Source organism: Nerophis ophidion, linkage group LG11, assembly GCF_033978795.1.
Source record: "Nerophis ophidion isolate RoL-2023_Sa linkage group LG11, RoL_Noph_v1.0, whole genome shotgun sequence".
NCBI classification, from domain to species: Eukaryota; Metazoa; Chordata; class Actinopteri; order Syngnathiformes; family Syngnathidae; genus Nerophis; species Nerophis ophidion.
Genome location: NC_084621.1, coordinates 7,566,108 through 7,588,333, shown reverse-complemented (window position 1 = coordinate 7,588,333; position 22,226 = coordinate 7,566,108). Strand labels below are relative to the sequence as shown.

Sequence of the window (22,226 nt, the reverse complement as noted above, 5' to 3'; positions counted from 1 at the left end):
TCGACCCCAACGAGCAGCTGGATGAGGACGTGGAGGAGGTAAAGCCTGCACAACTCGCACGTGTCGCATGATTTTAAGACTTATTTTAAAGAACATACACATATATATATATATATATGTATGTATATATATATATACACACAGTATGTGTCTATAAGATTAAACATGCCTTCAAACAGATGCTGCTGCAAATCGCAGACGACTTCATCGAGAGCGTGGTGACGGCCGCCTGTCAACTGGCACGCCATCGCAAGTCTAACACCTTGGAGGTGAAAGATGTACAGTTACATCTCGGTGAGTTGCTATTTCTTACTGTTTTACCACAAATACATGTCATGTCTTACATTACCACTAGATGGCTTTAGTTTACTGGCATTTCTTCTTTGTCAAGACGATCCATCCCGCCTCTCAGGTGTGGCATATCAAGATGGTGATTAAACAGCATGATTATTCCACAGGTGTGCCTCAGGCTGCCCACGATAAAAGCACACACTGAAATGTGCAGTTTTGCTTCATTGGGGTCTGGGGGGGAGTTAGAAAAGCAGTCAGTATCTGGTGTGACCACCATTTGCTTCGTGTAGTGCAACACATCTCCTTCCCATAGAGTCGATCAGGTTGTTGATTGTGGCCTGTGGAATGTTGGTACACTCCATGCACTTCAATGGCTGTGTGAAGTTGCTGGATATTGGCAGGAACTGGAACTTGCTGTCATATACGCCGATCCACAGAATCCCACACATGCTCAATGGGTTAGATGTCCGGTGAGTGTGCTGGCCATGCAAGAACTGGGATGTTTTCAGCTTCCAGGAATTGTGTATAGATCCTTGCAACATGGGGCCATGCATCGCCATGCTGCAACATGAGGTGACGGTATCAGGCAAATGGCACAACAATGGGCCAAAAGGGTCTTGTCATGGTATCTAAATGGTAAATGGGTTATATTTGTATAGCACTTTTCTACCTTCAAGGTACTCAAAGCGCTTTGACACCATTTCCACATTCACACACTGATGGAGGGAGTTGCCATGCAAGGCCCTAACCACGACCCATCAGGAGCCAGGGTGAAGTGTCTTGCTCAAGGACACAACAGACGCAACGAGGTTGGTAGAAGGTAGGGATTGAACCAGGAACCCTCAGGTTGCTGGCACGGCCACTCTCCCAACCACGCCACGCCGTCCCCCATCTCCGCATATTCAATATGCCATCAATGACATGCACTTGCATTCGTTGTTCACAACATACACCTGCCCATACCATAACCCCAGCCACACAATTCACAACGTTGACATCTGCCAACCGCTCTCCAACACGACAGCAAACACGCTGTCTGCCATTTACTCGAACAATAAAAATCAGGATTCATCCGTTGTGAAGAGAACACCTCTTCAACGTGCCAGGCGCCATCAAACGTGAGCATTTTCTCACCCAAGTCGACGCACTGCAGTCAGGTCAAGACCCCGATGAGGGACGAGCAGCATGCAGATGAACTTCCCTGAGACAAACCACAGTTTGTGAAGAAATTGATTATGCAAACCAATTGTTGCAACAGCAGTCCGGGTGGCTGGTCTCAGACCGTCATGGTGGCACACTTCCTGGGCTGTTGTGGTTACACGTGGTCTGCGGTTGTGAAGCTGGCTGGATGTACCGGCAAATTCTCTGAAATGCCTTTGGAGACGGCTTACGGTAGAGAAATTAAGATTCAAGTCACGGGCAGCTCTGGTGGACATTCCTGCTGTCGGCATGCCAAATGCACGCTCCCTCAAAACTCATGACATCCGCGGCATTGTGCTGTGTAATAAAATTGCACATTTCAGGCTGGCCTTTTATTGTGGGCTGTATTAGGCCCACCTGTGGAATAATCATGCTGTTTAATCAGCTTCTTGATATGCCACACCTGTGTGAGGTGGGATGGATTATCTTGGTAAAGAGGAAATGCTGACTAACATAGGTTTAGACAGATTTGTGGACACATATTTGAGGGGAAAAAGTGTTGTGTTTAAAATGTTTTAGATCTGTGAGGGGAGCAAAAACACAAATGTTGCGTTTATATTTGTGTTCTGTGTCAATGGATGAGTGTGGTCAGTTGGTTCTGGGAATGTTAAAACCATTCATTTTGTCCCCCACCCCCCTCCCATCGCTTCCCCTAAGAGCGCCAGTGGAACATGTGGATTCCGGGTTACGGCTCAGACGAGATCCGACCGTTTAAGAAGGCGTGCACCACAGAGGCTCACAAACAGGTGACACCATTATTAATGGTAATAATAATAATTCTGGCTAACTCCTCCTCATATTTTGCATGTTCTGTTATTTCAGAGGATGGCTCTGATTCGCAAGACGACCAAAAAATAACAAGGCTCCCTTTTTTTTTTTCCTCTCTCTCTCTGCATCAATTTACACCCCTTACCCGCTTTGTTGGTTTTGTTTTCCCAGGTAAAGTATCAAGGGTTGGCGAAGGAGATTTGTATTTGTTGACGTTAGTATTTCATCGTCTTCCTCATTTTGTATTGCCAACCCGCTCCCATACTAATGTATCTCCTTTGACTCTTATTTTCGTTTCAGTTCGTGTCATTAAACATTAATCATCTGTGTTTGTGCTGCTGCTTCTTGGCCACACAGTAAGTAGTTTGCGACTTTGCTCACTCGCCGTAATTCAGTTTGCGACAAAACATATCGAGTCACACCTCAAATTAAAGGTGGCGGTGAGCGCTTACAAATCTGCAAGTATTTCCCTAATATGGTGTTTCTCAAACTTGTACCGCGTGAGAAAACACTTGGCTCTCTGTGTACCACCTAAAGACCAACAGTAGCTTAGTAGGCCTAATTATTCATTATAAACAGGTTTTATTTAACAAACATCCGAATGCAGCTGAGATAGGCTCCAGCACCCCCCGGACAAGCGGTAGAAAAATGGATGGATGGAAGTATATTTTATATTTTTTGACCACTGTAACATTACACACAGTTTGAACAGTAACACTGTGTTTGAATATTTAACTGATTCTTTGGAGTAGCTCAGTTTGAGAATCACTGCTCTAATACTGTATATCCTTGAGTTTCGATATTGTGGCTGAAGCACACAAGTCTAAAGTTAGTGGTGATACAGAAGTTAGATAGCGACTATGCTAACTTGCATTTGGAGATGTTCAAAATTTGATTTCCGACAAATCATATAAAGTCATACATTAAATTATAGGTTGTAGTTGGAGCGTTTCAAATCTGTAAATGTTTTCCTAATACCTTTGTCTTCAAATGATGATGTAATGGTAGAAGCACACATCTCCAAAGCTGGTGGCGATAGAGTAGGTAGATAGCGACTAACTAGCGTTTGGTAGCGATGAAAAAACAACTTCAGACAAAACATATCGAGTTACACCTCAAATTAAAGGTTGTGGTTGGAGCGTTTCAAATCAGCAAATGTTTTCTTAATACGTCTTCAAATGACGATGTAATAGCAGAAGCACACATCTCCAAAGCTGGTGGCGATATAGTTGGTAGATAGTGATTTGGTAGCGATCAAAAAACAAGAGACAAAACATATCAAGTCATACTTCAAATTAAAGGTTGTGATGAGAGCGTTTGAAATCTGTAAATGTTTTCCTAATACCTTTGTTTTGAAATGATGATGTAATGGTAGAAGCAAACATCTCCAATGCTGGTGGCGATATAGTAGGTAGCAAGTGACTAACTAGCGTTTGGTAGCGATCAAAAAACAACTTGAGACTAAACATATCGAGTCATATGTCAAATTAAAGGTTGTAATGAGAGCGTTTCAAATCTGCAAATGTTTTGTTAATACGTTTATCTTCAAATGATCATGTAATGGTAGAAAGCCGGTGGCGATATGGTAGATAGTGACTAACTAGCGTTTTGTAGCGATCAAAAAACAACTGGAGACGAAACAGAGTCATACTTCAAATTAAAGGTTGTGATGAGAGAATTTAAAATCTGTAAAGGTTTTCCTAATACGTTTGTTTTGAAATGATGATGTAATGGTAGAAGCAAACGTCTGCAATGCTGGTGGCGATATAGTAGGTAGCAAGTGACTAACTAGCGTTTGGTAGCGATCAAAAAACAACTTGAGACTAAACATATCGAGTCATATGTCAAATTAAAGGTTGTAATGAGAGCGTTTCAAATCTGCAAATGTTTTGTTAATACGTTTATCTTCAAATGATCATGTAATGGTAGAAAGCCGGTGGCGATATGGTAGATAGCGACTAACTAGCGTTTTGTAGCGATCATAAAACAACTGGAGACAAAACATATCGAGTCATACTTCAAATTAAAGGTTGTGATGAGAGCGTTTCAAATCTGTAAATGTTTTCCTAATACGTTTGTTTTGAAATGATGATGTAATGGTAGAAGCAAACGTCTCCAATGCTGGTGGCGATATAGTAGGTAGCAAGTGACTAACTAGCGTTTGGTAGCGATCAAAAAACAACTTCAGACTAAACATATCGAGTCATATGTCAAATTAAAGGTTGTAATGAGAGCGTTTCAAATCTGCAAATGTTTTGTTAATACGTTTATCTTCAAATGATCATGTAATGGTAGAAAGCCGGTGGCGATATGGTAGATAGCGACTAACTAGCGTTTTGTAGCGATCATAAAACAACTGGAGACAAAACATATCGAGTCATACCTCAAATTGAAGGTTGTAGTGACAGTTTCCTAGATCCGCAAATATTTTCTTGACATTTCTTTAAATCACGGTGTCATTGCGCAAGCACACATCTCCAAAGTTTTTGGCGATATAGCCTCTCCTAACTAGCGTTTGTTAGCCATTAAAAAGCAAGACCTTTTCAGATCTCAACTTCTATTGTCAGGATGCATTTGCAATGTACCACAACGACCAGTAAGCATGAATTTGATTAAAAATGCATAAACAGGAAGTGTATATCTAAGACGTTGTACGACGCAGCGCTGGCCCGTGTCCACCAGAAAAGCTTGTTAAGGTAAAAGTAGTGGACTAATGTACCACACGGGGCTTCATTGGTGTTTGGAGTGACTTTAAGGGGCATAAAGTGACATTTAATCACTTCACTCGCTGTTTATTTACAAAGAGCCATCTTGCACAGCACAACAGCTCCAGCGGGTCTTCGGGGAGAGGGTGTCTTCCAGGCAAAATAAATTGGTCGCAGGGACGCAGGAGGCTCGTTCGTCACGCCGAGCGACAGTAATTGCCTTGAAGGCTTCTCCGACATCACTCCGCCACGATACCCAAATGCACCCCGGGGTGTTGTTTTTTTTAATAATTGTCAACATCGGCGCGCCAAACCATCGCTCGCCGGTGTTGTCGGATGCTGAGCAAATTAGTGCTAGGGACACTTCATTAGGTACACCTGTTGACACAAGAAATAGATGAGATCTCTATCGCGCTTTTATTCACTCACTTAACATTCACACTTCCATGGCGGTAAGCTACATTTCTGACGGAAACGTGGCCGCCAATTTGCGCTTACGGCCTCACCAACCGCCGCCGTACCTTTAGCAAGGGTGAAGTGTGAATGGGTTATACTTGTATAGCCCTAGTGTGTGAATGTTGTCTGTCTGTGTGTGTTTTCCCTGCGATAAGGTGGCGACTTGTCCAGGGTGTACACCGCCTTCCGCCCAATTGTAGCTGAGATAGGCACCAGCGCCGCCCCAAAGGGGAATAAGCGGTAGGAAATGGATGGATGGATGTATAGCGCTTTTCTACCTTCAAGGTACTCAAAAAGCGCCTTGACACTATTCCCACATTCACCCTTTCACTCACACTGATGGCGCTAACCACGACCCATCAGGAGCAAGGGTGAAGTGTTTTGCTCAAGGACACAACAGACGTGACCAGGTTGGTAGAAGGTGGGGATCGAACCAGGAAGCCGGAGGTTGCTGGCACGGCCACTCTCCCAATCCCGCTGCGCCGTTATTGTCTTGCTTAAGGATACAACGGTTGGACTCAAGCTGCTCTACCATCTGAGCCACGCCCTCCCCCCCAAAAAAACATGTAGAAATATGCTGCTGAATACTTGGGAGTGCTTTCTGATACAAAACCAGTGAAGTTGGCATGTTGTGTAATTAGTTAATAAAAACAGAATACATCCATCCATCCATCCATCCATTTCCTACCGCTTATTCCCTTTCGGGGTCGCGGGGGGCGCTGGCGCCTATCTCAGCTACAATCGGGCGGAAGGCAGGGTACACCCTGGACAAGTCGCCACCTCATCGCAGGGCCAACACAGATAGACAGACAACATTCACACTCACATTCACACACTAGGGCCAATTTAGTGTTGCAATTATTTGCAAATCCTTTTCAACTTATATTCAATTGAACAGACTACAAAGACAAGATATTTCATGTTCCAACTGAGAAACTTAATTTTTTTTTTTGCAAAATCATTAACTTAGGATTTAAGGGCAGAAATACGTTGCAAAAAAAGTTGTCACTGGGGTATTTTTACCACTGTGTTACATGGCCTTTCCTTTTAACACTCAGTTAAGGTTTGGGAACTGAGGAGAGCAATTTTTGAAGCTTTTCAGGTGGAATTCTTCCCCATTCTTGCTTTATGTACAGCTTAAGTTGTTCAACAGTCCGGGGTCTTTGTTGTGGTATTTTAGGTTTCATAATGCATCACACATTTTCAATGGGAGACAGGCCTGGACTAAAGGCGGGCCAGGAAAGTACTCGCAGCATTTTACTATGAAGCCACGATGGCTTGGCATTGTCTTGCTGAAATAAGCAGGGGCGTCCATGATAACGTTGCTTGGATGACAACATATGTTGTTCCAAAAGCTGTATGTACCTTTCAGCATTAATGGTGCCTTCACAGATGTGTAAGTTACCCATGCCTTGGGCACTAATACACCCCCACTCCCAGACGTGGTGGAGGGAGGCCCGGCTGGTCAGGTCAAACACCAGCAGGCCTCCCACTGAGTTACGGTACTAAGAGCGGGTCACGGACCTGGAATGGAAGCAATGCTCAGTCAGACTTAAGTTTGCTTTTAGTTAATCTTGTAGAAGAAGAAGATTAACACGCAGTTTGCTGGAATTTGATATTTTCCCAATCTTATCGCCAAACTGCCTGCGATGTGACAGCTTGCACACTCTTGTTCAGGCCTGGGATATTATTTTGACTGAGAAAAACATGTGTCTGGGGGGCCGGTATATCTATTTTTAAGAACACTTATACAAAACCTCACAATAATGACTGATTGAATGCTCAAAACGTTATGACAGACCGCCTTGAAAAACGTAATGGAATTTTACATTTTTCTATGAACGATAAAACGCTGAATATTGACAAAATATAAACATCACACCCCCTTTTTGATCAACATACTTTACAATCAAGTGAAACGCAACAAACAGTGAAGTAGGAACGCGGAGGAGACAAAAATAAAGTCACCTACAATCTGATATATCACTAAGCTTTAGAACTTTGTTGTGAAAGTCTCCTTCCGCGTCTGTAGCAACACTTCCCGCCCACACTGCTTGGTGCCCCGTCTGAGCTGCTGTGACGTAAATGACCATAGTAACTAATTAGATGACCATAGTAACTAATTAGACTACTAATGTAACTAATTAGATGACCATAGTAACTAATTAGATGACCATAGTAACTAATTAGATGACAATAGTAATTAGACGACCATAGTAACTGGTATATCAATCATAAGCACAGATTCCAAGCATTGAAATACTTAGTAGGGGTGTAACGGTACACAAACATTTTGGTTCGGTACGTACCTTGGTTTAGAGGTCACGGTTCGGTTCATTTTTGGTACAGTAAGAAAACAACAAAATACACATTTTTTGGTTATTTATTCACCAAATTTGTAAACAATGGCATAACATAGGGTCCATTTCCAGGGTTATTGTGGTCAACATATATAAAATACAAACTAAATAAGATAAGGCTCAGAATGGTTTCTTAACAAAACTTTTCTAGGAAAAAATTGCATTTTTTGCAAAAATTTTATTTTGAAATGGTTTTTGCCAACTTCCTGTTGATTTTTGCCCGAGAATATACAATTAGGAAATGTAGGTCTTAGTTAGACCTACATAGAGGTTTTTGTTTGATGCTACTGGAAGTTACAAGCTGTCTGTTTTTTGTTTCTTCCAAGGGGGCGCTAGCGCGCAATTTTGAATTTTGGGGTTTGGTTGCTTAATATGATGGGAAGGCACACAGTACCTATGTGTGTGTAAAATTTGGTGAGTTTTGAAGCATGTTAAGGGGGTCAAATTACAGCGCGAACGAGCGGGATAATAATAAAGAATTAAAGCTGCAAGCAGCGTTGGTCGGGCCCTCTTTTGGCTGCTGCCCCCGAGACCCAAACCCGGATAAGCGGTGGAAGCATGTATAGTAGCTACTATTATTATAGGGTATTGTGTGTAGAATTTTGAGGACAAAAACGATTTAATTCCCTTTTACATTGTCATTGTCTACTGCTAGTCATAAGTGTCCCAATACTTTTGCCTAGTGTTAGTCCTAAGTGTCCCAATACTTTTGTCCAGTGGTAGTAGCCAACTTGAGACAACAGCAGCGCAGCAGCATCAGCGCAGTTGATCTTTGAAGGGTCATAAAATCAAAACCGGAGCAGTAATCAAAAACCTGTTCAATACTTTTAATCAGAAGGGTTCAAACTCTCTCCTGTGTGAGTTTGAAGCCGAAACGACGAACGGGCTCAGAGGAAATAATGTTTGAAGAAAGGTGACGGGTTTTTACAAAACCTTTGTTCTGAAGGGGTAATTGCCAACTTCCTGTTTATTTTTGCTGAAGGATGTTAATTATTAAAATGTAGGTCTAAGTGAGACCTACATAGAAGTTTTTGTTTCATGTCTCTCCAACATTCCTCCCGGAAGTTACAAGCAGTTTTGTTTGTGTTTTCTTCCTAGGAGCAGTTTTTTCTGTGTTTTATTCAAAAATTGCGTTACAGCGCAATTTTGAGTTTTGGGGTTTGGTTTTTTCACTAGATCGCAATTTTTGCCAGTCCTGATGTGTGTGTCAAGTTTGGTGAGTTTTGTAGCATTTTGAGAGGGTCAAAATACAGCGCAAAGAGGCAAAAATAGCATTTTTTTAGGCAAATTTTGCTTTGAAGGGGTTTTTGCCAAAATGTTTTTGATTTTTGCCATATAAAGTAAAATTATGAAATCTAGGTCTAGGTCAGTCCTACATAGAGATTTTGATTTCATGTCTCTACGACATTGCTAACGGAAGTTACAAGCAGTCTGTTTTTTTTTTCCTAGGGGGCGCTAGAGCGCATTTAGGGTTTGGTTTTTTTATTAGATGGCAATTTTCGCCAGTTCTGATGAGTGTGTGAAATTTGGTGAGTTTTGAAGCATGTTCAGGGGGTGAAATTACAGTTCAAAGAGGCGGCGGAATAATAATAATAAAGAATTAAAGCTGCAAGCAGCGTTGGTCGGGTCCGCCTTCGGCTGCTCCGCTTCGGCTGCTGCCCCCGCGACTGAAGCCCTGGTCTTAGTCAGACCAACATAGAGGTCTTTGTTTCATGTCTCTACGACATTCTTAACAGAAGTTACAAGCAGTTTTGTCTGGAAAAAGGTGACGGCTTTTTACAAAACTTTTATTTTGAAGGGGTAATTGCCAACTTCCTGTTGATTTTAACTGAAAGATGCCACCTATCAAAATGTAGGTCTAAGTGAGACCTACATAGAGGTTTTTGTTTCATGTCTGTCCGACATTTCTACCAGAAGTTACAAGCAGTTTTATCTGTTTCCTCTTCCTAGGAGCAGTTTTTTCTGTGTTTTATTCAAAAATTGCAATAGAGCGCAATTTTGAGTTTTAAGGTTTGTTTTTTTCACTAGATCGCAATTTCTGCCAGTCCTGATGTGTGTGCCAAGTTTGGTGAGTTTTGAAGCATTTTAAGGGGGTCAAATTACAGCTCAAAGAGCCAAAAATAGCATTTTTTACGAAAATGGTGCTTTGAAGGAGTTTTTGCAAAATTTCTGTTGATTTTGGGTGTAGACGTTTTTTATTGGAAATGTAGGTCTAAGTCAGACCTACATAGAGGTTTTTGTTTCATCTCTCTACGACATTCCTAACGGAAGTTACAAGCAGTCTGTTTTGTGTCTCTTCCTAGGGGGTGCTAGCGCGCAATTTTCATTTTTGGGGTTTGGTTGCTTAATATGTTGGTCTGCCGCTCCATACCGATGTGTGTGTCAAATTTGGTGAGTTTTGAAGCATGTTAAGGGGGTCAAATTAGGGTGCGAAGGTGCGAGCGCGCCTTGGGCTGCTGCCCCCGGGCCCCACGGTCAAAGAAGCCTTGCTGCCACTATTTAATGCATTGTGAAAGTAATGCAGTTGTTGTATTGAAGTGAAAATATCAAGCTTCCTGTTGATTTTTGCCAAAGTATGTTAATTATTCAAATGTAGGTCTAAGTCAGACCTACATAGTGGTTTTTGTTTCATGTCTCTCTGACATTCCTACCGGAAGTTACAAGCAGTTTTGTCTGTTTTCTTCCTAGGAGCAGTTTGTCTGTGTTGTATTCCTAGGTGGCGCTAGAGCACAATTTTGAGTTTTGGGGTTTGGTTTTTTTATTAGATCGCAATTGTTGCCAGTCCTGATGTGTGTGCCAAGTTTGGTGAGTTTTGAAGCATTTTAAGGGGGTCAAATTACAGCTCAAAGAGGCAAAAATGACATTTTTTAGGAAACTTTGCGCAGGGGTTTTTTGAAGGCGCGTAAAATCAAAACCTTAAAACTTATCAAAACTTTGATCTATACTTTTAATCAGAAGGGTTCAAACTCTCTCCTGTGCGAGTTTGAAGACGAAACGACAAACGCACTGGGAGAAGTGTCGATTTGAAAAAGGTGACGGGTTTTTACAAAACTTTTATTTTGAAGGGGTAATTGCCAACTTCCTGTTGATTTTTTCTGCTAGCTGTCAATTATTAAAATGTAGGTCTAAGTGAGACCTACATAGAAGTTTTTGTTTCATGTCTTTCCGACATTCCTACCGGAAGTTACAAGCAGTTTTGTCTGTGTTTTCTTCCTAGAAGCAGTTTTTTCTGTGTTTTATTCAAAAAATGTTCTAGAGCGCAATTTTGAGTTTTATAATTTTTTTTTTCATTAGATCGCAATTTCTGCCAGTCCTGATGTGTGTGCCAAGTTTGGTAAGTTTTGAAGCATTTTAAGGGGGTCAAATTACAGCTCAAAGAGGCAAAAATAGCATTTTTTGTGAAAATTTTGCTTTGAAAGGGTTTTGCAAAATTTCTGTTGATTTTGGGTGTAGACGTTTTTAATGGGGAATCAAGGTCTAAGTCAGTTTTACATAGAGGATTTTGTTTCATGTCTCTACGACTTTCCTAACCGAAGTTACAAGCAGTCCATTTTTTGTCTTTTCCTAGAGGGCGCTAGCGCGCAATTTTGATTTTCCTGGTTTGGGAGCCTAAGGGTTCAAACTCTCTCCTGTGCGAGTTTGAAGCCGAAACGACAAACTCGCTCAGAGGAGATAACTTTTGAAAAAAGTTGACGGTTGTTTACAAAACTTTTATTTTGAAGGGGTAATTTTGAACTTCCTGTCGATTTTTGCCAAAGGATGTCAATTATCTAAATGTAGGTCTAAGTGAGACCTACATAGAAGTTTTTGTTTCATGTCTTTCCGGCATTCCTACCGGAAGTTACAAGCAGTTTTGTCCGTGTTTTCTTCCTGGAAGCAGTTTTTTCTTTGTTTTATTCAAAAATTGCGCTGGTTATTAATTTTTTTTTTCATTAGATCGCAATTTCTGCCAGTCCCGATGTGTGTGCCAAGTTTGGTGAGTTTTGAAGCATTTTAAGGGGGTCAAATCACAGCTCAAAGAGGCAAAAATATCATTTTTTGCGAAAATTTTGCTTTGAATGAGTTTTTGCAAAATTTCTGTTGATTTTGGGTATAGACGTTTTTTATTGGAAATGTAGGTCTAAGTCAGACCTACACAGAGGTTTTTGTTTCATGTCTCTACGACATTCCTGACGGAAGTTACAAGCAGTCTGGTTTTTTTTTTTCATACGGGCCGCTAACGCGCAATTTTGGTTTTTGGGGTTTGGTTGCTTAATAAGTTCGTCTGCCGGACCATACCGATGTGTGTGTCAAATTTGGTGAGTTTTGAATTATGTTAAGGGGGTCAAGTTGCAGCGCGTAGGTGCGGAATAAAGAATAATAATTAGAAAGAATAATAAAACGCTACAGATTCAATAGGGTCCTTGCCTATGGCAAAGGACTCCTGTGGAGTCCTTTGCCATAGGCAGGGCGGACCCTAATAATAAAACGCACAAAATTCAATAGGTCCTTTGGCAATGGGCCATGCGGGCCCTAATAAAGAATAAAACCTTAGTTTCAATAGGGACTGTGGAGTCCTTTGCAAAGGGCCTGGCGGACCCTAAAAATAGCAATTTTCAAATAACCGACTAATTAAGAAGCCACAACAGAGAGAACAGTTTTCATTATCACTGTTCAATTATTGTAACGTCTGTCGAGACGCTTTGAGGACGACATGACTTCCATCGATCACTTTATTGAGCAAAACTCTTTATAAAACATGACCAAAAACATTGCTGAACAATTTCTATCTAACAAAGCTGGTCATTTTCTGGCGTAGAAAGCAGACCAAAACCAACTTTGCCACCTGGCATAAAAAACAGCAGCCTTGCTCTTTTTCTCACCTGTGCCAACACATGCACATTTGGCACTGAGCCGGTGATGCGTTCACAGACACACAAAAAGTCGGACATTTCCCACACCGCACATTATGTGTCATTGCAGGTGGTTACAGTAGGAGTTAGCAATCTAATGTGGGCTCATTCTACTCTCATTTATTAAGAATCTTCATTTATAAATATTAATCATCAAATGCTGTTGTTATATTAAAGAAATACTAATAAAAAGATACATATTTTACAAACGGAAAGTTACAGCAATGTACAGATGATCCAGTGCTTACATGTGAATGTTTTAATGGGAAATAAATGCAATAACTGAAAGGGGTACACATGATTTTAGCGGTTTAGCTCGGTTGGTAGAGTGGCCGTGCCAGCAACTTGAGGGTTGCAGGTTCGATTCCCGCTTCTGCCATCCTACTCACTGCCGTTGTGTCCTTGGGCAAGACATTTTACCCACCTGCTCCCAGTGCCACCCACACTGGTTTGAATGTAACTTAGATATTGGGTTTCACTATGTAAAGCGCTTTGAGTCAGTAGAGAAAAAGCGCTATATAAATATAATTCACTTCACAATTTCTAAAGCAGGACCCCCACCCAGACACACAATACTACAACACAACTCATTCAACAACCATTTGTGTTGTTCTTGTCCTTATAAGTGGGCCAAAACTCTTACATTAGAAAATGATCACATGGAAGTTTTTTTCCGTATCGGCCCTCTGAAAAGAGGTCGTCACTCAGCATGGAAGGAATTACTCGCTGTGCACTTTTTGCTTATTTTATTTAATACTATTGCAGCAACATCAGCAGGTAATAACCTAAAAGTAAAGATGAATACAACAAAACAATGAATCTATTTTTGAATCATCATAATGTAAATAATAGACATGAATTCATCAACTGAACCATGATATAACATATTATCAATCACTGTCATTTGATCCTAACTTATTAATTTTAGCATTACATTTTATCATCACCATTAATTTATGTCATATAATGTTTTAAATGTGATCAGAATTATTTATAATGTCGCCATGATTCATGGACAAGCATACTAAAAAAAAAAAAAAACACAGGCGCTCTGTTTGAGCCGCACATTACACATTTGAACAGGACTACATTAAAGAACTACAAATCCCATCAGCCAAACCAGGAAGTAAAGTGCCGGTATTTTCAAACTGAAGCAGTACCGAAGAATAAACCTTCGAACTCTCAAATTCATCCAGACACAAACAAGGTGACAACACTAATACAACACTTTTCAATCCGCACATTACTGAGCTTGTACTCTTTAACTTCATCATTTTGCCGATGTCGTTGAAAAGCTAAAACAGCCAAACAGCCGCCGACTTAGCGAACACACAACAAACACAAAGAAAGGAAGCCAGCAAGCATGGAATTTAAACAATAGTTCAGCTGATCTGACCAAGAGAAGCAGACATAAATGATCTTACCTGTGAAGTCTGATGGTGACGAAGCACGCTGGGTTTAAACAAACTATCAATGACGTCATTTTTCAAGCGACCCAAGTAGTCACCTGACAGAGGTAGCCCCGCCCATCTTACAATTCCCAAGCAAGTCCGCCATAAACACCTGACAAATACACATAGTAGATCCAACAATAATAAGAAATGGAACTTGTTATTTAGTCAGGTGTGGGACAGGTGTGCTGCAGGTGTGGCCTCAATGTGCACTGATGTTGCTCACATGTCCTCCACTGAATGTGTTTGCTGACGCATGAAAAACTAGAGGGAATATTGATTGTCAATCACAAAATATGTAAGTGTGAGTTCTTGGTAATTAAATAGGTGCACTGGTTAGGCCACGCCCCCTCGCCGCTCACCTGAAGCACTCCTGTCCGGCGGTGTCCCAGAACTGTAGCTTGAACCTCACCCTGGGCTCCACCTGCAGGAAGTCCACGTCCACCATCTCAGTCGTGGTGTCCAGGTAGGTGGTGGTGTCCAGGTAGGTGGTGGTGTCCAGGTAGGTGGTGTTGTCTAGGTAGGTGGTGTTGTCTAGGTAGGTGGTGTCCAGGTAGGTGGTGGCGTCCAAGTTGGTGGTGGTGTCTAGGTAGGTGGAGGTGTCCAGGTAGGTGGTGTTGTCTAGGTAGGTGGTGGTGTCCAGGTAGGTGGTGGCGTCCAAGTAGGTGGTGGTGTCCAAGTAGGTGGTGGCGTCCAAGTAGGTGGTGGCGTCCAAGTCGGTGGTGGTGTCTAGGTAGGTGGAGGTGTCCAGGTAGGTGGTGTTGTCTAGGTAGGTGGTGGTGTCCAGGTAGGTGGTGGCGTCCAAGTAGGTGGTGGCGTCCAAGTCGGTGGTGGTGTCTAGGTAGGTGGTGGTGTCCAGGTAGGTGGTGTTGTCTAGGTAGGTGGTGGTGTCCAGGTAGGTGGTGGTGTCCAAGTCGGTGGTGGTGTCTAGGTAGGTGGAGGTGTCCAGGTAGGTGGTGTTGTCCAAGTCGGTGGTGGTGTCTAGGTAGGTGGTGTTGTCCAAGTCGGTGGTGGTGTCTAGGTAGGTGGAGGTGTCCAGGTAGGTGGTGTTGTCCAAGTCGGTGGTGGTGTCTAGGTAGGTGGTGGTGTCCAGGTAGGTAGTGTCAAGGTAGGTGGTGGTGTCTAGGTAGGTGGTGGTGTCCAAGTCGGTGGTGGTGTCTAGGTAGGTGGTGGTGTCCAAGTCGGTGGTGGTGTCTAGGTAGGTGGTGGTGTCCAGGTAGGTGGTGGTGTCCAAGTCGGTGGTGGTGTCTAGGTAGGTGGTGGTGTCCAAGTCGGTGGTGGTGTATAGGTAGGTGGAGGTGTCCAGGTAGGTGGTGGTGTCCAAGTCGGTGGTGGTGTATAGGTAGGTGGAGGTGTCCAGGTAGGTGGTGTTGTCCAAGTCGGTGGTGGTGTCTAGGTAGGTGGTGGTGTCCAAGTCGGTGGAGGTGTCCAGGTAGGTGGTGTTTTCCAAGTCGGTGGTGGTGTCCAGGTAGGTTGTGGTGTCCAAGTCGGTGGTGGTGTCTAGGTAGGTGGAGGTGTCCAGGTAGGTGGTGTTGTCTAGGTAGGTGGTGGTGTCCAGGTAGGTAGTGTCTAGGTAGGTGGTGGTGTCCAGGTAGGTGGTGGTGTCTAGGTAGGTGGTGGTGTCCAGGTAGGTGGTGGTGTCCAAGTCGGTGGTGGTGTCTAGGTAGGTGGTGGTGTCCAGGTAGGTGGTGGTGTCCAAGTCGGTGGTGGTGTCTAGGTAAGTGGTGGTGTCCAGGTAGGTGGTGCTCTCCAGGTAGGTTGTGGTGTCCAAGTATCCAAGTCGGTGGTGGTGTCCAGGTAAGTGGTGCTCTCCAGGTAGGTGGAGGTGTCCAGGTATCCAAGTCGGTCGTGGTGTCCACGTAGCTGGAGGTGTCTTGGTAGGTGGTGTTGTCCAGGTAGGTGGTGGTGTCCAAGTAGGTGGTGGTGTCCAGGTAGGTGGTGCTCTCCAGGTAGGTGGAGGTGTCCAAGTATCCAAGTCTGTGGTGGTGTCTACGTAGCTGTATGTGTCTTGGTAGGTGGTGTTGTCCAGGTAGGTAGTGTCCAGGTAGGTGGTGGTGTCCAGGTAGGTGGTGGTGTCCAAGTAGGTGGTGGTGTCCAGGTAGGTGGTGGTGTCCAGGTAGGTGGAGGTTTCTAGGTAGGTGGTGGTGTCCAGGTAGGTGGAGGTGTCCAAGTAGGTGGTGGTGTCCAGGTAGGTGGTGGTGTCTAGGTAGGTGGAGGTGTCCAGGTAGGTGGTGGTGTCTAGGTAGGTGGTGGTGTCCAAGTAGGTGGTGGCGTCCAAGTCGGTGGTGGTGTCTAGGTAGGTGGAGGTGTCCAGGTAGGTGGTGTTGTCCAAGTCGGTGGTGGTGTCTAGGTAGGTGGTGGTGTCCAGGTAGGTGGTGGCGTCCAAGTCGGTGGTGGTGCCTAGGTAGGTGGAGGTGTCCAGGTAGGTGGTGTTGTCCAAGTCGGTGGTGGTGTCTAGGTAGGTGGTGGTGTCCAGGTAGGTGGTGGTGTCCAAGCCGGTGGTGGTGTCTAGGTAGGTGGAGGTGCCCAGGTAGGTGGTGGTGTCCAGGTAGGTGGTGGTGTCTAGGTAGGTGGAGGTGTCCAGGTAGGTGGTGTTGTCCAAGTCGGTGGTGGTGTCTAGGTAGGTGGTGGTGTCCAGGTAGGTGGTGGTGTCTAGGTAGGTGGTGGTGTCCAGGTAGGTGGTGGTGTCCGAGTCGGTGGTGGTGTCCAGGTAGGTGGTGGTGTCTAGGTAAGTGGTGGTGTCCAGGTAGGTGGTGGTGTCTAGGTAAGTGGTGGTGTCCAGGTAGGTGGTGCTCTCCAGGTAGGTTGTGGTGTCCAAGTATCCAAGTCGGTGGTGGTGTCCAGGTAAGTGGTGCTCTCCAGGTAGGTGGAGATGTCCAAGTATCCAAGTCGGTCGTGGTGTCCACGTAGCTGGAGGTGTCTTGGTAGGTGGTGTTGTCCAGGTAGGTAGTGTCCAGGTAGGTGGTGGTGTCCAAGTAGGTGGTGGTGTCCAGGTAGGTGGTGGTGTCCAAGTAGGTGGTGGTGTCCAAGTAGGTGGTGGTGTCCAGGTAGGTGGTGGTGTCTAGGTAGGTGGTGGTGTCCAGGTAGGTGGTGCTCTCCAGGTAGGTGGAGGTGTCCAAGTATCCAAGTCTGTGGTGGTGTCTACGTAGCTGTAGGTGTCTTGGTAGGTGGTGTTGTCCAGGTAGGTGGTGGTGTCCAAGTAGGTGGTGGTGTCCAGGTAGGTGGTAGTGTCCAAGTAGGTGGTGGTGTCCAGGTAGGTGGTGTTGTCCAGGTAGGTGGTGGTGTCCAAGTAGGTGGTGGTGTCCAGGTAGGTGGTGCTGTCCAAGTAGGTGGTGGTGTCCAGGTAGGTGGTGGTGTCCAAGTAGGTGGTGGTGTCCAGGTAGGTGGTGGTGTCCAGGTAGGTGGAGGTGTCCAAGTAGGTGGAGGTTTCTAGGTAGGTGGTGGTGTCCAGGTAGGTGGTGGTGTCCAGGTAGGTGGAGGTGTCCAAGTAGGTAGAGGTTTCTAGGTAGGTGGTGGTGTCCAAGTAGGCGTCCTCCGTGTAGCTTCAGCAGCAACCACTTGCCCACCATGGAGTCCCCCAGCATGATGACCCGGAACTGCTACTGCCACCAGGTGGGGTCCATCCGGCTGCAGGTGAGCGGGAAACAATGGAGGGCGGCCAGGCGGGTCACCTGCCCACAAACAGGATGTTCGGGAGGAGGACTTCCGGCTTCCATAAAGGAAAAAAAATAAAATAATAAAGTGCTCACTTCTGGAACAACTTGTGATGTTGTGACCTGCGCAGGAACGTGACTCACAATCACACGTGATTGTGACGTCACAGCCGGGGGCGGAGTCAGAAGGAAGCACGTGTCATTAAGAACACCTGCACCGTTTTAGAAAGCGGGGTAAAAACTTTTATTTTGATAAATTAAATATAACTCATGCAAATTAATATTAATTGAAAACTGTGACAATTGAGCTAAAGGGTAAAAAATACAAAAAAAAGTTTGACATTTTTGTTTAGAGGTCGAGTTATTGAGAGATGTTTCAGTACAATAAAAAATATAAACAGGAAGGCGGGGAGTAAAGTTGGCAAATGTTCCAAAAAAGTTCATAATACCTGCCCAGGTTGGAGTCCCGCAAGCCCCGGGATGCCCAAAATGTACCCAGCAACGTTGCACTGGAAGGCGGGGAGAAAAGTGAGAAAAGTCGGCTTAAGTCCCAAAAATGTTGAACACAGGTTCGAGTCCCACAAGTATCGCCGCCAAACGCGAAACCCAAAATGTCCGAAAGGCACCCAGCAGAGACGCACTGGAAAGCGAGGAGAAAAGTCAGCAAAAGTCCCAAAAATGTTGAAAAATACCTACCTAGGTTCGAGTCCCACAAGTCCCGGGATGCCAAAAATGTCCAAAACAGACCACAGGAGGGCAAGGAGGAAAATGAAAAAAGTCGACAAAAGTCCCAAAATTGTTGAAAATCCCAGCCGGGTTCAAGTCCCTCAGGTCCTGTTGCCAAATACTTCTATGAACATAAAGGACTTTTACGTCCTTTTTGGACTATTATCTATGTAATAACTGCCAGTTTGAAAGCATTTAAAAAAATAATAAAAAATCATGTACACTAGAAAATGGGGACAGCGTCATGCAGGCGGAGAGTGGCCGTGCCAGCAACCTGAGGGTTCCTGGTTCGATCCCCACCTAGTACCAACCTCCACCACGTCCGTTGTGTCCTTGAGCAAGACACTTCACCCTTGCTCCTGATGGTGCTGGTTAGCGCCTTGCATGGCAGCTCCCTCCATCAGTGTGTGAATGTGGAAGTAGTGTCAAAGCACTTTCAGTACCTTGAAGGTAGAAAAGCGCTGTACAAGTACAACCCATTTACCTTTTTTAATAAAAAGTTGTCAAAATACAGAAAGTTTACTGATAGAACCAAAGGAAAAGTCGCCTCTGTCCCCAAGTCAAGTCAAACTTTGTTTATATGACACGTTAAAACAAGCGAGGTAGACATAAGTGTTGCACAGTGTTTAAGCATTTTAATCAACAAATGACAATTTTAAGACTCGTTAAAAAAGAAAACTAATTCACACATTTCTAAATAATATTAAGAGACGATACATTTAAGAATTAATGTTGGGGAGAGAAATGCAGTCATGTGGACATTTTTCTGGAGTATTGTACTTTTTTGTTAAAGATGCATGCAAACATTTTATTTTTAGTCTATTTTAATGGGTAAAAGTTTAAAATGAAAAATGTATATATATATATATATATATATATATATATATATATATATACACACACACACACACACACGCACTATATTGCCAAAAGTATTTGGCCAGCCATCCAAATGATGAGAATCAGGTGTCCTCATCACCTGGCCCGGCCACAGGTGTATAGAATCCAGCACTTAGGCATAGAGACTGTTTCTACAAACATTTGTGAAAGGATGGGGCGCTTTCAGTGATGTCCAGCATGGAACTGTCGTAGGATGCCACCTGTGCAATAAATCCAGTCGTGAAATTGTGAGATTTCCATCCATTCATCCATTTTCTACCGCTTATTCCCTTTTTGGGGTCGCTGGCGCCAATCTCACCTACAATCGGGCGGAAGGCGGGGTAAACCCTGGACAAGTCGCCACCTCATCGCAGTGCCAACACAGATAGACAACATTCACACTCTAGGAACCATTTAGTGTTGCCAATCAACCTATCCCCAGGTGCATGTCTTTGGAGGTGGGAGGGGCCTATCCCCAGGTGCATGTCTTTGGAGGTGGGAGGGGCCTATCCCCAGGTGCATGACTTTGGAGGTGGGAGGGGCCTATCCCCAGGTGCATGTCTTTGGAGGTGGGAGGGGCCTATCCCCAGGTGCATGACTTTGGAGGTGGGAGGGGCCTATCCCCAGGTGCATGTCTTTGGAGGTGGGAGGAAGTCGGAGTAGAACCCACGCAGCCACGGGGAGAACATGCAAACTCCACACAGAAAGATCCCGAGCCTGGATTTGAACCCAGGACTGCAGGACCTTCGTATTGTGAGGCAGACGCACTAACCCCTCTGCCACCGTGAAGCCCATTGTGAGATTTCATCGGTCCTATATATTCCAAAGTCAACTGTCGGCTTTAATATAAGAAAAGTGAAGAGTTTGGGAACAACAGCAACTCAGCCAGGAAGTAGTAGGCCAGGTAAACTGACAAAGAGGGGTCAGCGGATGCTGAAGTGCATAGTGTAGACTTTCTGCACAGTCAGACGCGACAGAGCTCCAAACTTCATGTGACCTTCCAATTAGCCCACGTACAGCACGCAGAGAGCTTCATGGAATGGGTTTCCATGGCCGTGCAGCTGCATCTAAGCCATACATCACCAAGTCTAAGTCCAAGTGTGGGATGTAGTGGTGTAAATCTAGCACGTCACCACTGGACTGAAGAGCAGTGGAAACACTTTACCTGGACTGATCAATCAATCAATCAATGTTTATTTATATAGCCCCAAATCACAAATGTCTCAAAGGACTGCACAAATCATTACGACTACAACATCCTCGGAAGAACCCACAAAAGGGCAAGGAAAACTCACACCCAGTGGGCAGGGAGAATTCACATTCAGTGGGACGCCAGCGACAATGCTGACTATGAGAAACCTTGGAGAGGACCTCAGATGTGGGCAACCCCCCCCCTCTAGGGGACCGAAAGCAATGGATGTCGAGCGGGTCCAACATGATACTGCGAAAGTTCAATCCACAGTGGCTCCAAGACAGCAGCGAGAGTCCCGTCCACAGGAAACCATCTCGAGCGGATCAGCAGCGTAGAGATGTCCCCAACCGATACAGGCGAGCGGTCCATCCTGGGTCCCGACGAGCGGTCCATCCTGGGTCTCGACTCTGGACAGCCAGTACTTCATCCATGGTCATCGGACCGGACCCCCTCCACAAGGGAGGGGGGGACATAGGAGAAAGAAAAGAAGCGGCAGATCAACTGGTCTAAAAAGGAGGTCTATTTAAAGGCTAGAGTATACAGATGAGTTTTAAGATGAGACTTAAATGCTTCTACTGAGGTAGCATCTCGAACTGTTACCGGGAGGGCATTCCAGAGTACTGGAGCCCGAACGGAAAACGCTCTATAGCCCGCAGACTTTTTTTGAGCTCTAGGAATCACTAATAAGCCGGAGTCTTTTGATGAATAACGCTTTTCTGTCTGGCAATCTGATGGACGACTATGGGTTTGGAAAATGGTACATTTCAGACTGCATTTCTTCCTCCAAACACGACGAGTTGAGTTGATACCAAAATGGATACATGGATGATACAGCAGAGGATTGGGAGAATGTCATGTGGTCAGATGAAACCAAAATAGAACTTTTTGGTATAAACTCAACTGGTGGTGTTTGGAGGAAGAAGAATACTGAGTTGCATCCCAAGAACACCATACCTACTGTGAAGCATGGGGGTGGAAACATCATGCTTTGGGGCTGTTTTTCTGCTAAGGGGACAGGACGATTGATCCATGTTAAGGAAAGAATGAATGGGGCCATGTATGGTGAGATTTGGAGCCAAAACCTCCTTCCATCAGTGAGAGCTTTGAATGGTTGACCAAATACTTATTTTCCACCATCATTTACAAATAAATTCTTTAAAATTCCTACAATTTGAATTCCTGGATTGTTTTTTCACATTCTGTCTCTCCCAGTTGAAGTGTACCTATGATGAAAATGACAGACCTCTGTCATCATTTGAAGTGGGAGAACTTGCACAATCGCTGGCTGACTAAATACTTTTATGCCCCACTGTATTTGTATATTATATATATATACACACACACACATACATATATGTATACACATACATCCATACATATACTGTAATAGAAGGACGGCGTGGCCGTGTGCAACCCGAGGGTCCCTGGTTCAATCCCCACCTAGTACCAACCTCGTCACGTCCGTTGTGTCCTGAGCAAGACACTTCACCCTTGCTCCTGATGGGTGCTGGTTAGCGCCTTGCATGGCAGCTCCCTCCATCAGTGTGTGAATGTGGAAGTAGTGTCAAAGCGCTTTGAGTACCTTGAAGGTAGAAAAGTGCTATACAAGTACATATAGATTCATATCTATGGGCACTACATCCAAAAAACAAA

General features: G+C 44.4%; 2 protein-coding genes across 2 annotated transcripts in view; one reads left to right on the top strand and one right to left on the bottom strand.

Moving 5' to 3' along the window:
- The window catches only part of taf12 (TAF12 RNA polymerase II, TATA box binding protein (TBP)-associated factor), an 11,178-nt gene extending 8,590 nt beyond the window's left edge, over positions 1–2,588 (top strand). The window contains exons 3-6 of the mRNA XM_061915013.1: positions 1–38; positions 180–294; positions 2,149–2,237; positions 2,314–2,588. The exon at positions 1–38 is cut by the window's left edge and continues 40 nt beyond it. Of these exons, the coding sequence (XP_061770997.1) occupies positions 1–38; positions 180–294; positions 2,149–2,237; positions 2,314–2,349 (278 nt within the window). The 3' untranslated portion in view covers positions 2,350–2,588. The remainder of the gene's footprint in view (positions 39–179; positions 295–2,148; positions 2,238–2,313) is intronic.
- si:ch211-79k12.1 (uncharacterized protein LOC568891 homolog) overlaps positions 1–14,170 on the bottom strand; it is a 70,349-nt gene extending 56,179 nt beyond the window's left edge. The window contains exon 1 of the mRNA XM_061915012.1: positions 14,097–14,170. Coding sequence (XP_061770996.1) covers positions 14,097–14,155 — 59 coding nt within the window. The 5' untranslated portion in view covers positions 14,156–14,170. The remainder of the gene's footprint in view (positions 1–14,096) is intronic.
- Positions 14,171–22,226: the final 8,056 nt, after the last annotated feature.